Genomic DNA, 17,339 nt, shown 5'->3' on the forward strand with positions numbered 1-17,339 from the left:
GTCGCACGTTTGAAGAGTTAGGAGTGAGAACGTATTGGAACTGCACTTTGCTGCATAAGGAGGCGGAAGACCTGACAATTACCGTGTCTATTTATAAATGTAAAGAGCTATTTGCAAAGGCGACAATGAAAAGATGTCTTATCAAAATTTTGCGAGTTATTTAAGTTTATTTATTTTGTTAAAAATAAAAAAAACTTAGTTATAATTATTTTAAACAAGTTTTAGGTTTTCTTTTTTAACAAAGACGTTATTTTAATAATAATCTGCCACACCCTTTCTTCTTCCTGCTTCTTTGTTACTTTCACTTTGCCATATTGAAGGAAGCTGCGACGTTTCAGCTGGTAAGTGATTTCCAAATTAGTGAAGTAGATGTAAGAAGTTTACGGTTACTATTGGTGACAAAATCTGTAATCCGAGTCCTTTTTGCTCTGTCGCACATGATGATGAAGAAAAACAGGCTGTGAATCGTGCTCAGCAAAAAACCTCTGAAGTAAAAATATTATGTAAAACTTTGTGTTGAAATTAATATTTTAATCTCTCAGCTCAGTGTTTTGCTTCAACGTGAAACTATTTAACGTGTTTAACGTGAAACTTTAATCTTGGTCCTAAAACATCTTAAACTTATAACCCTAAGGCATATTTTATTTTATTGTGTCAATCATAGCCATTTTATCTTTCAGCAATAAACCAGAAATACCACACCCTCAGCAGCGACAGCAGAGCTCTCATTACTGTGATCAGTTTCAGGTTGTTAAAGTCTTAATAGTTATATTTTAACATTAAAAAACAAAATCCGGACGTTTAGCTGGCTTTTGTTTTTTACTGCACAAGACTCTGGACCTCAGCTCAATATTCATTTGTTAAAAAAAAAAGTGAAACCTTTAAAACAATCAGCCTGTGTTTCCAGTCGTTAATACAAAAAATACAAAATGTTAAACAACTAAGAAAGAACAAATGATTAAACATTGGTAAAAAAAAAAAAAAAAAATGTCAGTAAAGTAAAGAAATGTAAAACATTGGAACTCTTTACAGCCAAAATCCCTCCTTTGAACCTTGATCACAGAAGTCGGTCACATTTTTTTATTAGATTTCAAAGTATTACAAAAAATGTTTGAGAACAATTTGTCACTTCCTGCTACCCCCTGTGAATGTTTCAGCATTTTCCGCAAGCAGATTACTACACAAGACTCTAAAATGATGTCTCATTCTCTCTGATTCAGGTGTTTTTGGAAAATAAAGATTAATAAAGTTTTTAAAAATTTTGACTGTTTTGTCTTTAATTTGAATTTTCCAGCTTATTAATTAGAGATGTCAAAACTGAAAGTAATGGTTTAAATGAAAGAACGAAGATGTGACAGATATAATCAAATTAACACACACACACACACACACACACATAATTGTTTTTGATGATATTACAGTTATTCTTAAAGGTTTTCATAATGTCCGTGGGAGGAATGGTAATAATGGTAATAATATTTTTTTGATAGGTTTAGTTTTAGTAATTCTTGTTGATATGTAAAATTGATGTGTACAGTACTGTGCAAAAGTCTTCAGTCACCGCTCATTTCTTTATATTTTTAGTTTTACAACATTTTTCTTTATATATTGCCTGATTTTTCCACTAATTTCCCATCCAGTCCTTATAGCTGACCATTTTCACAGTGATAGTTTGTTTTGGTTTGCTTGTTAAGCCACTTAAATCTGACCTATGAATCAAGCATAAAAAAGGCTCCTAACTCAACTGACGAATCAGTGTTGTGTCTGCACGTAACAGACACATTTGCAAAAGAAATGTTTTAAATTGTGTCTTTTGGCTGCAACCAGACTGTCATCATTGCTGTTGTTTTTTTTCTATCAGAGTAACTTGCGGGAACAACAACAACAACAACAACAAAAAACATTTTAATTCCAGCTTATTTTAGCTCTATGCTCTGAAACCTTAAACTGGATCAATCTAACAGTGTAAACTCTGGCTTTCCAGCTGATCTGAATGTGAAACTGCTTCTGACAGTTTTAATTTTTATTCTCTCAGCTGCAGACTCTCTGCTGTTTATGGTTTGACAGTAACGATTGAAGTTTTAAAAAAGTTAAGATATAAAAGAAAGGAAGAATTCAAAGAAAGGCTCAGCGTATGCACAGACATGAGGTCAGCAGATACAGTGTAGGTCCTATTCTAGGATCACATATTAATGATTATAGAACAATAAAATATCTTGCTGCCGATGGGAAGAAAAAATCAAGGCATACAGTTGTTTCAAATAATCTATATTTATTACTGATCCTCATGACGAGGAAACACGAAGACTATAGACCAGTCATACTCGTGTAACGGCCCGTGGGCCAAATGCGCCCGGTGTTTGGCTGCTGACTGCCCGCGGTCATTCCAAAAATTGCTCAAAATTAAAATATTCACACAGGTTTTTCCCTTGGTGATGTGGTAAATACTCAGTAATTCCTTTTAGGTCGTTTGTTCAGGTTGAGAATCTGCACTGCAAAAGTCCCTGCCTTTATGTCAGGGGTCATTTTGCCACCTGATGTCAACACAAAGCCGGTGTGTTTCATTTACCAAATGACAGTTGCTATATGCAAAATTGTTCATATTCAGCGCCATTTTTGAGACAAAAGGTTCAAGCTTCAGTGCAGGTTTCCCAGTTGGTAGCACTGCGCAAAAAGACAAGATTGCGGGTTCAAAGTCGTCTTATTCTACCACAACTACAACCTTGATGTGGTGACAAATCTGCTGCAGAAAAATCCACCACTGCTTCGCTTGCGTGTAACCTGGGATGTTGCTAAAACTCCTGAACCATTTATGGATGCTCAGCTCGTGAAAGTGTGCAAGTCTAGTTTTTGGATTCAACAGCGGCACGGAGTCTGTACGAGGACAATATTCCAACTTTTTCAAACTTTACAAATGTAGTTTATTAACTGGCCTCCAGCCTCTCCTCATTTTCCTAATGTGGCCATTAGGCAAATCAAGTTGAGTATCCCTGCTTTAGACCACCCTGCTCTCCCCACAGAGGTGGGGTGTTTGTGCATTCAGATTAAGCTTTAAAGAAGACAATTTTAGGTCTTAATCTACTGTGTTATATTTGTAGTTCATTTTTAATTAACAAAATCTAATAGACATTTGAATACAGTACACATAGCAGTTTATGTGAAATAAACTAGAGACAGTCAAATTCTGTGCAATGACAAAAATACTGTATGTCCAGATGTGTAAAAAAAGTTATTATTAAAGCACTTAGTGCAACATTGAAATGAAAAATGAAGTTAAAAAATGAAGAAGTGATGTGGCTGTGAAGACAGATACTATTTGATGGAAAATGCACAGAATCTAGTTGGATTAATTTTACAATCAGAGTAGTGAAGAGTGGAGCTAATTAAAATGTAGCAGATGAGACACCAAAAGAACAGGAATGGTGAAGAAGAACTGAGCATTTAAAAGACCAGACAGAGATGACACAATTTTAAAAGGCGCCATTGTGGAACAACAGAAGCAGAAGCTATAAAACCAATTTCATTATGTCGGTATGCAATCTTGTGTATGACTGCTTTTTTTTTTGATCAGTGTTTTATTTTATATTTGTTTTAATTATTGATTTACTAAATGACATTAGTTATTATTTACAAATTTTATACAAAGTACTTAATAAAATATAGTGAAAAATATTTTTGATTTTCAAATGAAAATCCAAAAGAATTCAAGGATGGACTAAGCCCCTAATTTTTTAGGTTCAATCAATGTCCCTTTTGTCAACACCCCCTTTCAATGTGAATGTGCAGGTAAAACCCTGTGTTAACTTATTAGGTTGACAACCAGCTTTGGTGACCACTTTTCCCGATTGCCCATTTTCACATTAAGTGAATCCAGCTAATGGAAAGATCCCCAGGGTGTCTTGATGCATTCTCAATCATCCAGGAAAGTAAATCTCCATGTTCTATGTTGTGATTTGACCAGGGAGGATATGAAAAGTGGCAGGTTAGCCTTCTTAGACTGTGAAATTTCTATCAGTAATGGGGAAAATCTAAAAGCTGACGTGTACCGTAAACCTAGACATACGGATCAGTATCTAAGGTTTGACTCTCATCATCCACTGGAGCACAAACTGGGTGTCATCAGGACGCTACAACACAGAGCGAACACCATCCCCACAGACACAGCGTCCAGGGAGGCAGAAGAACAGCACATGAAGAAGGCCCTGAGTAAATGTGGTTATCCCAGCTGGATCTTTGTCAAAGCTGGAAAGGCATCTAAACAAAGCTCCAGCCGATCCAGGAGAGAAGGCCAATCCCCGCCCAAGCGAAAACCTGTAGTGATCCCATATGTGTCAGGACTATCGGAACAGTTGAGATGCATATTTTTCTAAACACCGGGTCTCTGTTGCTTTTAAACCCCAAAATACACTGCGCCAAAAACTGGTCCACCCCAAGGATCGGGTCCCCCCGACACAAACAGAGTAACATAGTGTACGCTGTTAAGTGCCAGGAGGATTGACAGGATTTATACATCGGGGAAACCAAACAACCTCTAGCAAAGCGGATGGCACAACACAGAACAGCCACCTCGTCAGGCCAGGACTCTGCAGTCTATTTACACCTACAGGCCAGTGGACATCATGATCAATGATCAATGGTCATGAGAATTTGCATAATTATGATTAAGGAACTGACCTCACAGCCCATTGTTCCTTCAGTGGGCTGGTTTCAGTCATTATGCAAATGTACTGTTTATAAGATTGGGGAAACCTGCAGTCAGCTGAGACTGAAGAAGTCACTTGGATGAGTGACGAAACATTTCTCCCACAAAACGCTACGTCCAGATGAACAGATTCAACTTTTGGAGATCCCCAGGGTGTGTTGACCTTGCTTCATAGTACTGGGCTCTGGAGACATATAGGCATTGGGGATGAATGCTAGAAATCTCGAAAACATATGGATGATTCAACAAAAGAAAGTGGGAAAGACATGAGTAAGGCCACTGTGGACATGAGACAAACAATTAAGGGGAAAACCAAGGAAGCAAACAACAACAGGAAGTAACTGAAAAGACATGCAACACAGAGCCCGAAGAAAGGCATAGAAGGAATAGAAAAACTTACACTGTGACTAGCTAAAAATAACATTAAAAACCCTGATTCTAGATTTAGAGAGTTCCAGCTTCATTACTGGTGCTATTCAAATACAGACTAACATACATTTTCAATATTTGGTCTGATATCTGTTATTGCACCCTTTAGACTATATAAAAGCAGCAATTTACACTGATTGGAACTGGATATGTGATGGGGAATTGTTTGTACTTCCAGTTTTCTTAAAATCCGTACTGCAGATCAAGCATGTCCTTTTTCAGGTGGAACATAAAGATGGTAATCTAGGGAGAGAAACGGGTCAGATAATAACACAGCACTTCACTTTGCTTCATGAGTGAAAGTGAACTGGTCCAATACCCCCCTTTGGTGTTGCATTAGGCTGGACATCTGGTGGAAATCTCCCAAATCAAACACATGGAAGCTACCCATTATGGCTACCAGTTGTGGCTAGAGAGCAGATGTGGTCTGACTGTCATGCTATCTCTGATTTGATAGTTTTTGCAGGAGCCAGACTCACTTTAACTCAGCAACATCAGTAAGTCACATTTGTGTCAAACATTTATTTAAAAAAAAAAACCAAAACCTCTGCTTTAAAAGTCTGGTTTTCTTGATGCAATAATAATGCTCACTTGAGACAATTATCTGTATTTATCACCTATAAAGAATGCTGTCAGGTGTTAAAGAGTGGAGTAAACAGCATCTAATAATTATCTCCTTCATATTCTTGTACCTGCAGAACAGTTGATGTTCCAGCAGAGAGACATCATGGCAACTGCAGCATCTGGTGAGTTCACTTATATTTTCTTAGTAATATAAATAACAGTCTCCTTTCTCACCATTGCAAATACTATTTACTGTTGATACCACTTTATGTTAATTCTATGTTGTAATATACACAATGGGCAGCAACAGCCATCTATTCAAAACTTACCACTGCTGATGCCATAACTAATAAGCAGGTCATACTCAAAGACATGACTCAATATGCAGATTCAGTGACTTTATTTACAGTGCATGTCAGAATGGCAACTATTTACACAAATTGATATAGAGAGATAGAGATACAGAGACAGAAAGAAATGGCAGAGATGCACAGGAGTACTGGAGGACTATGACAGCCTCAAAGCCGACAACATCGTTGAAGGCGGGGCTGGATGGAGGGAACAGATCCTTCACCTTCGACAGATGGAAACAGAGGTGGCTGATAAGGACAAATTGAAGAAAGAGAGGGTGGTGGCAGAGGAGGTCAGAGAATTGTGTTTACTCAGCCCAGCCCAGTGAGTGCTCCAGGTGGATGGGTTGGAGGTAACAGCACACTGGAGAGCACACCGGATTAGTCCTCTCAGCTTGACCATTTTTCTGAAGGTTGAAACCAGATGAGAGACTAACCTGAGCTCCAAGAGAAGTACAGAATTCTTACTTGTGAGGTGAACTGGGCTCTGTGATTGGAAACATAGTCCATGGAAATTCAGTGAAGTGGAAACACATAAGCCATGATGAGCTGGGCAGTCTCCAAGCAGGAAGGAAGTTTAGGCAGGGCAGGTGCTTCCAGGTTGTTCATTCGGGCCAAACTAATACCACTTGGATCTTTACTGGCATCTGCCCTGATCTGTTCCTTTGGTAGGGGGAACAGATCCTGAGAAAGAGAACTTGAATTTTTCACCTTTGATGAAGAGTGTGTTTTAAAGCAGGCCCTGCATAACCAGGGGATGCAGGATTCATGCTCTGAGAGAGATTTATAAAGATCAAAATGTCATCCAGGAATTCAGAAGCCATCTAATGCTGACATTTGAAGAAGCTCGGGTAACTGTTTGAGAGTCATGCTGAGATCAAAAGCCAGTGTTTTATCCACAAAGTTCTGTTTTGCATTCAGACTCAACAAGAGCCTGCAGGGAGTGTGAGAGAGTCCAAATACACAATTAAGCAGAACTAGCAGTTTGGTAGGGAGGAACTGTTTTCAGTCTTGCTCACCAGTATCCCCACCAGTATTGCCAGGCTCTTTTGGGCTGACAGGGGGGAAGGAATCAGTAAAGTATCCTTTTTTGCCACAGTAGAGGTACTGACTTTCCTGGAGTAATTTTCCAGTTAACCCTCTCGGGTCAACGGACCCGCCACCATGTCAAAATCACATAACCCATTTAAGACGACACATCAACAAGATACAACAACACAGTCTCCATTTCAACTTGTGTCGAAAGCCCGGACTTCAAACTATATACCAATTTTTAAATCATGTTGGTGGTCACGTAAAACCAGAGTAATAATCAAAAATACACGCAATGTTTTATTCTGAATAAAACAGTGGAGTTTACTGAGGGAAGAAACAATAAAAACTGCGTTTTCTAAGGACTGCGCTAGCAAACATTCTCTGCTTGTGAGCAAAAAAGAAAAATACAACACTTCCCTTTTGTTTTGTGTGTCAGTTATACTGATGAATGTCACAGTTGCTCCAAAAACCATCAAAGACAGACTGAAATGTAAACGCACCTTCTGTTCAGACCTGCAGAGTTTAGGCCTGTGGTGTTCTCCTCTGTCTTATAGTGGAAAGAAACTTTTTTTGGAGTTGCATAAATGTTTGGCATCTTATTTCATGCAGAACACCTAATTGTTCTGTAAATAGTTTTAAATGGTTATATTAAAAAAAGCCTGAGGCCTTGGCGGCATTTTTAAGTAAATAGTACCATTTTACTGTTTTTTGCACAACTTGTGCATAATCTTAAAAATAATTGTTAAAAATGTACAATTTCTATTTGTATTTGAAGTTTTAAAAGTGATTTGTTAAACATGTTTGTGGTTTTTACAGTAGAAAATATTTTATAATATAAAACTTTTTTCTACTCTTATTTTATGTTTTTTGCCTGAATTTAGATCAATTGTGCTAATACAGTATGTCAAAATGAAAATCTAACTCCAAATTCAGATATGTGAGGTTATGCTGAAAAGAATGATACCAAACAAGGCAAGATAAACCGTTTTTAAAGGTAAAATGTGGAGGGAAAATCAAAAGTAGTTAAAAATGGCCAATTATACCCTGGACCCCAGAGAGTTAAACATTTTTTTTAAAGTAACGCAATAGTTACTTTTCAAGTAATTAATTACTTTTAGAATATTGTAACTCAGTTACTAACTCAGTTACTTTTTTGAAGAGGTAACTAGTAACTATATTTGAATTACTTTTTCAAAGTAACTTGCCGAACACTGAAAGTGGGTGTCATTAGGACGCTACAACATAGAGCGACCACCATCCCCACAGACACAGCGGTCAGGGAAGCAGAACAACATCACATCAAGAAGGCCCTGAGTAAATGTGGTTATCCCAGCTGGACATTTGTCAAAGCTGGGAAGGCGACAAAAGAAAGCTCCAGCCGATCCAGGAGAGAAGGACAACCGCTGCCTAAGTGAAAACCTGTAGTAATCCCGTATGTGTCAGGAGTATCCGAACAGTTCAGACGCATTTTTTTCTAAATACCGCGTCTCGGGGGCTTTTAAACCCCAAAACAAAAAATTGGTCCACCCCAAGGATCAGGTCACACAAACAGAGTGACATAGTGTACGCTGTTAACTCCCTGGAAAGGGAGGAACGGTGGTTTGCGCGCAGAGTCAAGGAGGCCATTTACGTAAAAAAGGCAAAGACCATCTCTGAATCGAGGAGGGGCCCTAAGGGTACATCTTTCACCATCTTACAATGCTGTGATTGCAGCCATTCCCCAACTCTCTGTGAATGGTACTCATGGCCATTGATCAGTGGGCTTTGATCAGTGGGTTTTGATCAATGGTAATGAGAATCTGCATAATTATGATGAAGGAACTGACCTCCCAGCCCTTTGTTCCTTCAGTGGGCTAGTTTCAGTCATCATGCACATGGTAAATTGCCTGTATTTGTATAGCGCTATTGGATAACAAGAAGACACCCTTAAATCTGCTTATTTATTTTATTAAGAATAATCAAGACAGGATCGAAGTGGCAAATGAATTTAAATCCTTTTTTGTAAATGTTGGACCTACTTTAGCGAACTTAATTGGAAAAAACTATGATGCAGAATATAAGGAAGTCTGGAAAAGAGAAAGTATGGTTAGAAAGAAAAAGAATGGAAAGAAGGAAAGGAAAGAATGGTTAATTCTATATTCTTGGCTGATATTACTATAAAAGAAATAGTAGCAATTGTAGAAAACTTCAAAAATAAGACATCTATTGACTGTGATGGTGTAGACACGGTCATAATTAAAAAGACATTTGATTGTATAATTATTCCTATTCGCTATATTTTTAATCTCTCGTTACATTCAGGAGTATTTCCCGATCAAATGAAAGTGGCAAAAGTGATACCCTTATATAAATTAGGAGATAAGCATAGTTTTAACAACTATAGGCCAGTGTTTCTTCTGTCACAGTTCTCAAAAGTGCTTTAAAACTTTTTTGCGCAAAGACTCGATAGTTTAATTGAAATAAATTTAACGTGGAAATCTCATATTGAGTATATTAGAAAGAAGATGGTCAAAAACTTTTTGACATTTTAGAGATTTATTAGACTACATATCAATGCGTATCTTATACTTTTCATTGTTTTTCTCATATCTTAGTTATTGTGTGGAAGTTTGGGGGGATACATATGTGAATACTATAAACCCTCTAAACTTATTACAGAAGAAAGTGATACGAATGATTCATAATGTTAAATATATAGAACATACAAATAAATTGTTTATAAAATCGAAACTATTGAAATTAGAAGATTTAGTGAAACTACGGACACTATTATGTTTAAGGCTAAAATAATATATTGCCTTTCATGTTACAAAGTTTATTTTCAATGTATTCGGGGGGTGAGGACAGCAGAAGGAAATATCATTTTAAGCATCAGCTAGCTAGGACTACACAAAGATTAATGAGTCCAACGGTTAGGGGTATACGACTGTAGAACTCTCTTCATTATAATCTAAAGAGTTGTACAAATTTACATTATTTTAAAAAGTGTTACATGTTTAAAACAATAAATCAATATGAAAGAAATTGGAGTTAATTGAAGAAGGGAATTTTTTTCTCCCTCTTTCACTCTCCTTATTTTATTCTATTTACTTATTTTTTTCTCCTTGTTATTACGTATATTATGGTATATTGCTGACTGTAATTTTGTTGTTTGGTTTGCATTAGGATCAGGAGATAGATGCTAGTGTGTTCCTTGGTTTATGGTGCCCATTTGTAATATTAGTTGGATCACAGATAGGGGGCAGGGTTTAATAAGAATATTTTCTTCTTCCTGCTCCTTTTCACGCACGGTTGCAGTGTTATATCAATGAAAAGCAGGGTTTGTGTTTATGAAAGGATGAAACTGTTGGAACTGTTGAACCAAGTGTGAAATAAATAAATAAATGAAAATGAATAAAATAAATGTACATGAACAAATTAGAGTCTATTAGATAGATGTGATTCAAACCACTGCAGCACAGTACCTGTTAAATCTACAGCGTGCTCTAATCGCTCCAGCAGAATATTATGGTCGACAGTATTGAACGTTGCACTGAAGTCTAGCAGGACAAGCACAGAGAGGAGTCCACTGTCAGAGGCCATAAGAAGATCATTTGTAACCTTCACTAAAGCTGTTTCTGTGCTGTGATGAGCTCTGAAACCTGACTGAAACTCTTCAAATAAGCCATTCCTCTGCAGATGATCTGTTAGCTGTTTGACAACTACTCTTTCAAGGATTTTTGATATGAAAGGAAGGTTGGAGATTGGCCTGTAATTAGCTAAGACAGCTGGGTCTAGAGATGGCTTTTTAAGTAAAGGTTTAACTACAGCCAGCTTGAAGGCCTGTGGTACATACAGTGTTGGGGAGTAATGGAATACATGTACCGGCGTTACTCTTATTTTGTATTTTAAATATGTAACTGTATTCCATTACAGTTACCGTTTTAAAAGGTGGTATTCCAAATACAGTTGCTTTGTTGAAATGAAGGGATTACACGGCGGTCTTTTCCCGTTTCATATGTTAGGCTATGCCCTCTCTATTTTTGGTAATTCCACAGAATTCCCATGCCACCACTACTTACCACCACTACTCTCTTTTTTTAATTATTGTTCAAAAAATTATGTAATATGAAGGCTATAGGCAGAGTGTTAGAGGCATAGCCCTAAAGAATGTAGCCTCATGGCAGTGTAGTCCAGTTGTTAGTAAGCTGCTAAGACTCGACAATAAGTTTTTGGTTACGAGCCCAACACGGTACCCGACGTATTACCAAGATGTCCCTTTACTACGGTTTGGAGCCACGGACCTGTTTTATATATGCACGGAATCGTTTTCTATACGAGATCGCTGCAAAAAGTGACCTAATGTCCACCCTACTGTTACTCATGTTATATTAAGATTTAAATATCTAGTTGGTATTGGCCTTCAGTAATAGTATTAATTCACATAGCAATAGTACATTCATGTAGTTGTAAAAAGCTTGATAATATATTAAGTAATCCAAAGTATTCAGAATACATTACATTCATTGAGTAACGTAATGGAATACGTTACAAAATACATTTTGTGGCATGTATTTTGTAATCTGTAGTGGAATACATTTTAAAAGTCACCTTCCAAACACTGGGTACATAGCAGATTATTAGAGATAGGTTGAACATATTTAAGATTGAAGCATTAATTAATGGCAGGACTTCTTTGAGCAGTTTTGTAGGAATGGGGTCTAAAAGACACGTTGATGGTTTGCAGGAAGTAATTACTGAAGTTAACTCAGAAAGATCAATTGGAGAAAAAGAGTCTAACTTAACATCAATGGTACTAAAGGTAGCTGTAGATAATATTACATCTGTGAGATGATTATGAGTAATTTTTTCTCTAATGGTTAAAATTTTATTTGTAAAGAAGTTCAAGAAGTCATTACTAGTTAACGTTAAAGGAATGGTTGGCTCAACAGTGCTATGACTTTTTGTCAGCCTGGCTACAGTGCTGAAGAGAAATCTAGGGTTGTTCTTATTTTCTTCAGTCAGTGACGAATAATAAGATGTTCTGGCTTTGCAGAGGGCTTTCTTATAAAACAGCAAACTATTTCTCCAGGCTAAATGATGATCCTCTAAATTTGTGACACGCCATTTCCTCTCCAGCTTACAAGTAATCTGCTTTAGGCTACGTGTTTGAGAATTGTACCACGGAGTCAAATACTTCTGATTTTAGGCCTTATTTTTCACAGGAGCTACAGTATCCAGAGTCGTATGTAGTGAGGAGATAAAATTATTAACAAGATGATCGACCTCTGTTGGAGTAGCGTTCAGGTAGCTGCTCTGCTCTGTGTTGGTACAGGGCATTGAAGATGATAACAGTGGGTGGATTATATTCTTAAACTTAATTGCAGCACTTTCAGAAAAACATCTACTGTGATAAAGTCTACTCCCCACTGCTGTGTAATCAATTATTGTAAATGTAAATGTTAAATAATCAGACAGGAGAGGGTTTTCTTTTTTGCCTGTCCCGTTTGGTTCTTTTGCCATCAGAATTATTGTCTAAAGGCCAAGAAAGATGCCCAACAAATGTACTTCACCAAATAGACCATCCGTATTGGTCCATTTGATTGACCTTTGTTTTTATTGTTTATTTTATTTTATTTTCACTTGCTACACACGGGACAGACATGACTGGGGAAAAGAAAAGGGAGAAAGAAAGAGAGGTAGGGAAAGTAAAACAGCGGGGAAGAGGAACGGTGCTGAGTGACCCCTCATCTGGGACTCTCCTCAGCTCTTTCTGGGATAGTGGCGCGGCTGCCCCTCTGTTGGTCTTCCTTGGTCTCTTGTGTTCTGGGGGCCTCTGGATGCCTGGAGTTTTGATCTCCTCCATACCTGCTTCATGCCCTGGAGGACGGGGCAGTGGCCCCCCACACCCTCTAGCAGATCATTACATGAAGGAACCTTTTAAAAAACAAGCGCGTCCATGCTCACAGGTGTACACATGGGTGATCACACACACAAACTACACCCTTTTTGGCTCCTACCTCAAAGCACACTGTGCGCTGTCGATCTTACGTGCTGCACAATAATGTTTAATATTTAGTATTTACTGTCATATTCCCATAGATCATTGTGATGTTGTTTATTCTATTACTCTCATTTTCTTCTGCTTGTTTTCTTTTTTCTTTCTCAACAGGTGATCCAGGTGATCAATATACTGTATGTATTTTTTGTCTGCTTATTCTGTTCTGTTTTTGTTTCTTGCCCTTTTTCCCCGTCCCTCTTCTCAGCTGTTTTTCTTTCCCTCTTTCTTTCTCCCCTTTCTTTCCCCCAGTCAAGTCTGTCCCGTAACCTGAAGGTTGCCGGTTCGATCCCCGGTCGTTGTGTCCTTGGGCAAGACACTTCACCTACCACCTACTGGTGTTGGCCAGAGGGGCCGATGGCGCGATATGGCAGCCTCGCTTCTGTCAGTCTGCCCCAGGGCAGCTGTGGCTACAACTGTAGCTGCCTCCACCAGTGTGTAAATGTGAGAATGAATAGTGGAATTGTAAAGTGCTTTGGGTGCCTTGAAAAGCGCTATATAAAATTGAATCCATTATTATTAAAAAAATTACCAAAATTACCAAAGATTACCAAAATAATCCAAATATCAATGTAAAATTTGTCACACATACAAATGCATTTTTAATGTCTCTTAATCTTTTCCTGAATTATAAGACTCTTCCAGGGTAATGTGGATGGCATGTGGGACTTGAAAATAAGAATTTTGTTCTGTTTGGATTAGACTGTCTGCTGATCCGAATGTATCATATGTCCTCAGTCCAGCATTAAAGATAAAAGATGAATGAAAATGTGTTAAAAGTAAGTAATTTTAAATCACTGATTACACTCATAATTGTGTTTTTGCTTCCTGCCAAAAATGATCATGTTTCGTTTTCCTAAAACCAATAAAAATGTTAATATTGGAAAAAAAAAAAGAAAAAAAAGGGAAGAGGAACGGTGATAAGGGGCCAAAAACAAAAACAAACAAAAAAACAGACAAAAATTACTTATATCAATCACCTGGATCACCTGTTGAGAAAGAAAAAGGAGAAAACAAGTGTCCCGATTCGAAATACTGAGATCCAAAACAAAATACCAAAGGCCCAGAAGGATGCAATCAAACGGAAGAGTTTATTGAATACACATGCGGGGAGGTACGAACTGCCAAACATCAGTTGTAGAACTCCGCCCAAAAAGACACTTCAGATTGCTTTTGATTCATCAGGGTTGACGCCCCCTCATGCGTTTACAAAGATTGTGATATATCAGATACAGTAAATATTCATTTTCATAAGCTAAAATAGACATAGAAGTTCCTGTCTCTATCACATTTTCCATATAAGGCCACTCGCTGCATCCTCCAGATGGTCCTTGGGGATGGCAGTCATCTGGCCACCTCTTCTGTCACCTGTATCTGGGCAAACTCAACTGCAACAAGAAGCTGAATACATTCAGGCCTTCACTCCAGCCTGTTTCTTGATTAAATGTATTATATGTGTTTTGTAGGTGTGTATGCATTGAACCTTCCATAGCTCCAAGCCACTTACTCCATGTTTCGCCGGGACATTCACACCCAACGGAGCTTTCAACCTTCTGATTAAGTGACTGAGCCACAACTCTTTAATAAGCACCAAATTGCAATGTGTATAGCATGATTACAGTTGCGCCTGCAATGAGAGATTATTATGTGATTATGATAACACCTGTAATACAGACTTTAATGTAATGTCAGCAGCTTCAATAACTGCTTCAATGAAGTGATTATTATATGGTTTAATGCAATGATCATGACTTTAATGCAAAGTTAATTAATGCAATGATAATGATAAGAAGCATAACTAGCAGTAAGATATTTCCCTTATTCCACACTCCCCCTTTTGACCCTGTTCACAAACAGGGTCACCCCACTGCGTTGAGTCACTCCTCCTCCCAGTCGGTCACCCCCACATCCATCAGTGGCATCATGGCCACCCAAGTCACCGATTCAGCGTTTACAGCCCTCGTTATTACCTTCTCCAGCAGTCCTCTGGCACAGGGAATGAAACAACAACCTCAGGTGTTCGAGGTGGTCGACCAGAACACACTTCGTAATAAGCACTCTGTGTACACAATTATTATAGTTGTCCCGTTCAGTGCTTTCCTCAGTATGCAGAATGCTTCGTAAGGTCCAGCGTGTTTAACATGTATGGTTAGATGTACTGATGTGCTTATGTCATGTGCGTTAGATGTGAGTTGTCATGTGTCCATCTCTCTGCTCGGCTCGTGTAGTGTGTTCTGCCGTCTTCCATTGCGGATAGCATGATGAGCAGAGCCGTTGCCAGTAGTAAGTTGCCAGCTTCCACCTGAGAACACTCCATGCTTGGGGTTGGTCACACCCAAATGTATCAGTACATTACAATATACTACTATACTACTAATATACAATAGTCCATTATAATATTTTATTCATATTTCATTTTGTATCCATCAAGGGCTTCGGGTGATCTGCAGTTTCACCCTTTCCCAAGCTGGAGACATTTTCCTTTACACATACATCACTCCCTTGTCATCGAACTTCCCTGAGCTATCCCTCAACTTCAAGCTTTAAATGTATTTTATTAAACATTCACACCATTCTATCACTCATACAAGTAGCAAGCTGATCTTCATTGCATATGCTTGTGTTCTTAGCCAGGTTTAATCAATGTCTATGCATTACTCCTCATGAGCTTGTCTTTGTAAGGTTAATGCATTCTCTATTTGTATGTGTGGTTTTGCATATGTTTCTTTGCAGTATTTCAGACTCCTTGACAATTCTCCACTTAAGCAGTCAGTTTTTCTCTTTCCCCGAATTACTAACCCAAACTTTGATTTCCCACTTTAAATGACCACCCTCCTGGTCTTCAGCCAGGTGTTAGGGCTTGCTTTTCAGGTTCATGGACACATCATGCTGTGAACAATTCAACCAGAAACTTGCCTTAACTTATCCATTGATGTTAACCTACAATTTCCTTCCGACTGCGGCATCTGGAGAACTGGTCCGGGTCTGCTTTACTCCTGAAAATAACAAACTAAGACATTTTCATTATTATCACGAGTGTTTAAACGACCCACTTTTCTCTCTTTCCTGCCACAAATACCAGTTATGTCATGTTTATGTCATGCACCCGTGTTTTCACCTGTGAGCATGAGCACACTTGTATTTCAAAAATTCCTTTATGTAATGATCTGCTAGAGGGTGTGGAGAGAGGGTTTTCAAGAAACACTGTTAAATGTTCAGTTTCTATGCCATATGTTAAAACAAGATCTAGAGTGTGATTAAAGTGGTGGGTGGGTTCTTTTACATTTTGAGAGAAGCCAATTGAGTCTAATAACAGATTAAATGCAATGTTGAGGCTGTCATTTTTAGCATCTACATGAATGTTAAAATCACCCACAATAATTATTTTATCTGAGCTGAGCACTAAATCAGATAAAAAGTCTGAGAAATCAGACAGAAACTCTGTGTAAGGCCCAGGTGGACAATAGATGATAACAAGTAAGACTGGTTTCTGAGTTTTACAGCTGGGGTGGACGAAGTTAAGCATCAGGCTTATAAATGAAGTAAAAGTCTGTCTTGGTCTTTCGTTGATTAATAGACTGGTGTGAAAAATTGCTGCCACACCGCCCCCTCGGCCTGTGCTTCGAGATTTCTGGTAGTTAGAATGACTCGGGGGTGTTGATTCATTTAAACTAACATAATCATCCTGCTGCAACCAGGTTTCTGTAAGGCAGAGTAAATCGATTTGTTGATCAATTATTAAGTCATGTACTAACAGAGACTTGGAAGAGAGAGACCTAATATTTAATAATCCACATTTCACTGTTTTACTCTTTGGTTCAGATGTGGATACTGTGTTGTTCTTTCTTTGTGATTTTTATGTATAAGTTGTTTTTTGCTGGTTTTTAGTTTGTTTTTTGTCTGTTTGGGAGCTGACACAGTCTCAATGGAGATGGGGTTTTGGGGGATAACAGGAGGTCTCTCCTAGCACAACCAGGTTTCCTCCAGAAAGTTTCCCAATTATCTATGAAGCCGACATCGTGTTTTGGACACCACTCAGACAGCCAGCAATTTAAGGAGAACATGCGGCTAAACATGTCACTCCTGATCTGATTGGGGAGGGCACCAGAGAAAACTATGTACATTTACCACTGTCCTGGTTCTGTTATTTTTCAATACCTGGTTGGTTTACATTTATATAAATAAATCAGTATCAGAAATTGTTTGTAGTGTATTTATTGCA

The 17,339-nt window shown here is 38.1% G+C and overlaps 1 protein-coding gene across 2 annotated transcripts in view; it reads left to right on the forward strand.

Moving 5' to 3' along the window:
- The first annotated feature begins 300 nt into the window (after nt 1–300).
- LOC100711658 (GTPase IMAP family member 8) overlaps nt 301–17,339 on the forward strand; it is a 47,763-nt gene continuing 30,724 nt past the window's right edge. For both annotated transcript variants that reach the window (XM_025903198.1, XM_025903199.1), the window contains exons 1-2: nt 301–341; nt 5,830–5,877. In XM_025903198.1, coding sequence (XP_025758983.1) covers nt 5,838–5,877 — 40 coding nt within the window. In that variant the 5' untranslated portion in view covers nt 301–341; nt 5,830–5,837. The remainder of the gene's footprint in view (nt 342–5,829; nt 5,878–17,339) is intronic.

Source organism: Oreochromis niloticus, linkage group LG23 (assembly GCF_001858045.2).
Source record: "Oreochromis niloticus isolate F11D_XX linkage group LG23, O_niloticus_UMD_NMBU, whole genome shotgun sequence".
In the NCBI taxonomy this organism is placed as follows: domain Eukaryota; kingdom Metazoa; phylum Chordata; class Actinopteri; order Cichliformes; family Cichlidae; genus Oreochromis; species Oreochromis niloticus.